This window comes from Eimeria acervulina, genomic scaffold, assembly GCF_000499425.1.
Source record: "Eimeria acervulina Houghton genomic scaffold, Eah_scaff1139, whole genome shotgun sequence".
In the NCBI taxonomy this organism is placed as follows: domain Eukaryota; phylum Apicomplexa; class Conoidasida; order Eucoccidiorida; family Eimeriidae; genus Eimeria; species Eimeria acervulina.
In genome coordinates, this window is record NW_013550366.1 from 1 (window position 1) to 3,838 (window position 3,838).

Here is a 3,838-nt window from a genome sequence, read left to right on the forward strand (position 1 = left end):
ATATACACATACATATATACAAACTACGCATTACTGTATATATTATATATATATATATACATATACATATATACACAATAACATGTATATATATATATACATATATACGTAATATATATATATATATATATATACTTTTCTTTATTGGGGCGGACGAACCACCACAAGGAGACAGCTGTTTCTCTTGTCTTCATTATTTTTTTGTGTATTTGTTTGTCTCCTAACGGCCTAAATATAATGAATAGAATATAAATACAACTAAATTTAATAATCTATTATATTAAGACAGCCAGCAACTCTACTAGTATTATTATTATTATTATTATTACTATTATTATTATATTATCCTAAATAATAAAATTACATTTGCTGGGAATCGAACGCGCGACCTAAAATGAAGACAGCTAACAAACTACAGTCTGCTGCAGCAGCACTTTACCCTCAGTGCTTCTCCTGCTCTTAGTGTAGACAAATCAGTAGCAGCAGCAGCGAGTGCTGCAGCAGATCTCAGCAGCAGCAGCAGCAGCAGCAGCAGCAAAAGTTGCAGCAGGTTTACTGTGCAGCACCAAGTCAAAGAAAACGTCCGCTTCCTGCATCTGCATGGTGTCTCTGCTGCTGCAGCAGTATCAGCAGCAGCAGCAGTAGATGCTGCTGCTGCAGAGACAGCAGCAGCAGCAGTAGATGCTGCTGCTGCAGAGACAGCAGCAGCAGCAGCGGTTGCTGCTGGCGTCTGGGGTTTATTGCAGTGTATATGCAGTGCCGACATGATGTTAGAGAGATGGTTTGAAAGGAGACAGAAAAAACTCTCAGCATCAACTTAAACGCAAATAGAGGGACAGCAGGAGGAGGGATAAGAGGGTCTCTGTCTCTCTCTGTCTCTGTCTGTCTCTGTCTGTCTCTGTCTGTCTCTGTCTGTCTCTCTCTATCTTTCCATCTGTCTATATCTGTCCCTCATAGTTTCGCATGCATTATCAGAATCAAAGAGACGAACAAGACAAACAAATCAGCATTAACCTTCTGTCTCCTTTTAATCGTTTTCACAGACATTCAGCAACAAAAGGAGACAGACAGAGAGACACACAAATAAACAGAAAAAGACAGAGACAGCCAGACTTATATATCTATATCTACATATATATAGATATATAGATATATAGATATATAGATATATATAGATGGATAGACAGATATATAGGTATAGATATATCTTTGTATGCATATATACATATATATACATGTATATAGATAGATAGATAGATAGATAGATAGATAGATCTCTATATCTATATCTTTACCCCTTGATCTCCTTATCTTCGTATATATATATATATATAGATATAGATAGACAGATATATCTACATATCTATATCTTAATCTATATATATACATATACATATAATACATCTATATATACATATATATACATATAATACATATATATATATATACCCCTTAACCTCCTAATGCTCACTCAGGTACAGCAATAATCGTTAAGACAAAGACAGCCCCTCCTTGAGGCGCCCAAGGCCGAACACTGCCGAAAAGAACTGTATACAGTCCAGCTGTATCTACAGTTACTGTACTTACGTAAGGAGTCGGAGCACCAACCAAACCCAAACCCTCAGCATTCGGACCTGTATATAAATAAATAAATAAATATAAATAAATAAATATAAATAAATAAATAAATAAATATAAATAAATATATAAAAGTATAAATGAATATGCAAATATATATATATATATATATATATATAAATATGTAAATATGTAGATATATATGTGTATATGTATATATATATATATATATTTATTTATCTAGTTTATATTTATTTATTTATTTAGATTTAAGTTTATTTGTTTTTATGTTTATATTTTATATATATTTATTTATTTGTTTTTTATATTTGGATCTATAGTTAGATGTAAATGTATTTATGGCTATTGTTATATTTTTATATTCTTATTTATTATATGCAGATCTTTAGCACTAATATATATATATATATATAAATTTATATATATATAAGTGCGACAGAAAGAGAGACAGCATAAAATAACAAAGCGAGAAGATGAGGAGACAGCAAAACAACAAAAACAAACAAAAAAACAAAATCAACAAAACAACAAAAACAACAGAGACGCGTCAAAATAAGAATGAGAAGAACAGAGATAAAGATATAAATATATATATATTTATATATATTTATATATATATATATATAGAGAGAGAGAGAGAGAGAGACAGTAAGAGACAAAGGAGACAGCACGGGTGCTTAAGAAGCGAAGAGAGACAGAAAGAAACTGTATGTACATATTAATATTTATTTATTTATCTTAATATTAGTATTACTATTTATATTTATAATATACTAACCAGTAAAAGGGGTTGGTAGAACAACAGAAAGACCCTCCGGCATTGGAGGCCCCTCTTCAACGAGTTTAAGAACATCTTCTGAAGAAGAAGGGATTTGTTTTGCTTTTTCTGCTGCTGCTGCTACTGCTGCTGCTGCTGCATCTGAGTCTGCTGCAGCAGAAACCTTCTCAGCAGATAACATGACTGCTCTATGCCCCCCTGTACACCGGACGCGTACTGCTACTGTAGACCCCACACGTACACGCACTTCTGCTGTATCACCACCTTCAGATCCAGCGATATGCGAGAACTCTACAACCTAAACAACGCACAAACCCTAAACCCTAAACCCTAAACCCTAAACCCTAAACCCTGAGTGGGCCGAGAAAACACCCGAAATTCAAAACCGTTTGCACAAAAACCTATAAGCGACCAAAGCCAAACATAAACACTAAACCCTAAACCCTAAACCCTAAACCCTAAACCCTCAAGAGGAGCAAACCACTGGAAAGTTAGCACTCAACGCCCGCACATAGACAAACAGAACCTAATACCTCCTGTGTGAGGCACGGAGACAATTCGAGGGTTTAGGGTTTGGTGAAGAAGTAGAGATACAGAAACGAGGGTTTAGGGTTTGCTGGAGAGAGAAGAAGCAGAGAAATGAGGGTTTAGGTGCCGGTAGACCAGCACAGACAGACAAACAAGGGTTTAGGGTTTATCACACAGGAAGAGACACAGAATAATATATTAGGGTTTAGTAAAGAAGTAGAGGCATTAAAACGAGGGTTTAGGGTTTATAAAGGAAGAAGAATAGCAGTGGGCCCCCCCTTAGAGGGCCCCCATGAAACTGAGCGTAGGGGTTTAGCCGTCAAGCCTGCTGAGGGTTTAGGGTTTAGGGTTTAGGGTTTGAAGGCACCTGTGAGGCACTCTGCAGCTTCTGCTGCAGGTCTTCACCCGAAGGAGCTGCAGAAGCAGTATGCATTGTACAGACAGCAGAGAATACAACTACGAACAGCGAGATAAGCAGAGAGAAGCAGAGACGCATTTTAACTCCTTAATCAGCTTCAGGGCCTCTGTAAACATAAATTAATTCTATTATTTATTCTTGTCTCGTTCTAAACCCAATTAAAAACTCTATAATCAAGATAGGCGAGGAGCCGCTGCGTACCTGCGCTGCGCTGTATGTACACCGCAGCAGAAGCAAATATAATATGTGTATATATAGACAGCTATATATATCAGCACCGTATGAATTGTTGTATAAAAACCTGTTTTTCTTTGTTTTTTATTTGTTTTTATTTATTAATAATACTTTCATTCAAATTTATATATTTTCGTCCAGGCATTTAATAAGGGTTGCTGTTGCTGCAGCATATATAAGCCCACACGCAGCGAAAGTATGAAGGTTTAGGGTTTTGCTGAACGAACTGCGGTGTATATTTACCTTTGTAAATAAGAAAAATAAAAATAATATATTAATTA

General features: G+C 35.5%; 1 protein-coding gene across 1 annotated transcript; it reads right to left on the reverse strand.

Moving 5' to 3' along the window:
• Positions 1-1,467: 1,467 nt before the first annotated feature.
• EAH_00056120 (hypothetical protein, conserved) lies at positions 1,468-3,401 on the reverse strand (the record flags this gene model as incomplete). Its single annotated transcript, XM_013397598.1, has 3 exons — positions 1,468-1,634; positions 2,378-2,675; positions 3,273-3,401. 3 exons carry the CDS (start codon positions 3,399-3,401, stop codon positions 1,468-1,470), a joined length of 594 nt encoding a protein of 197 aa, XP_013253052.1.
• Positions 3,402-3,838: the final 437 nt, after the last annotated feature.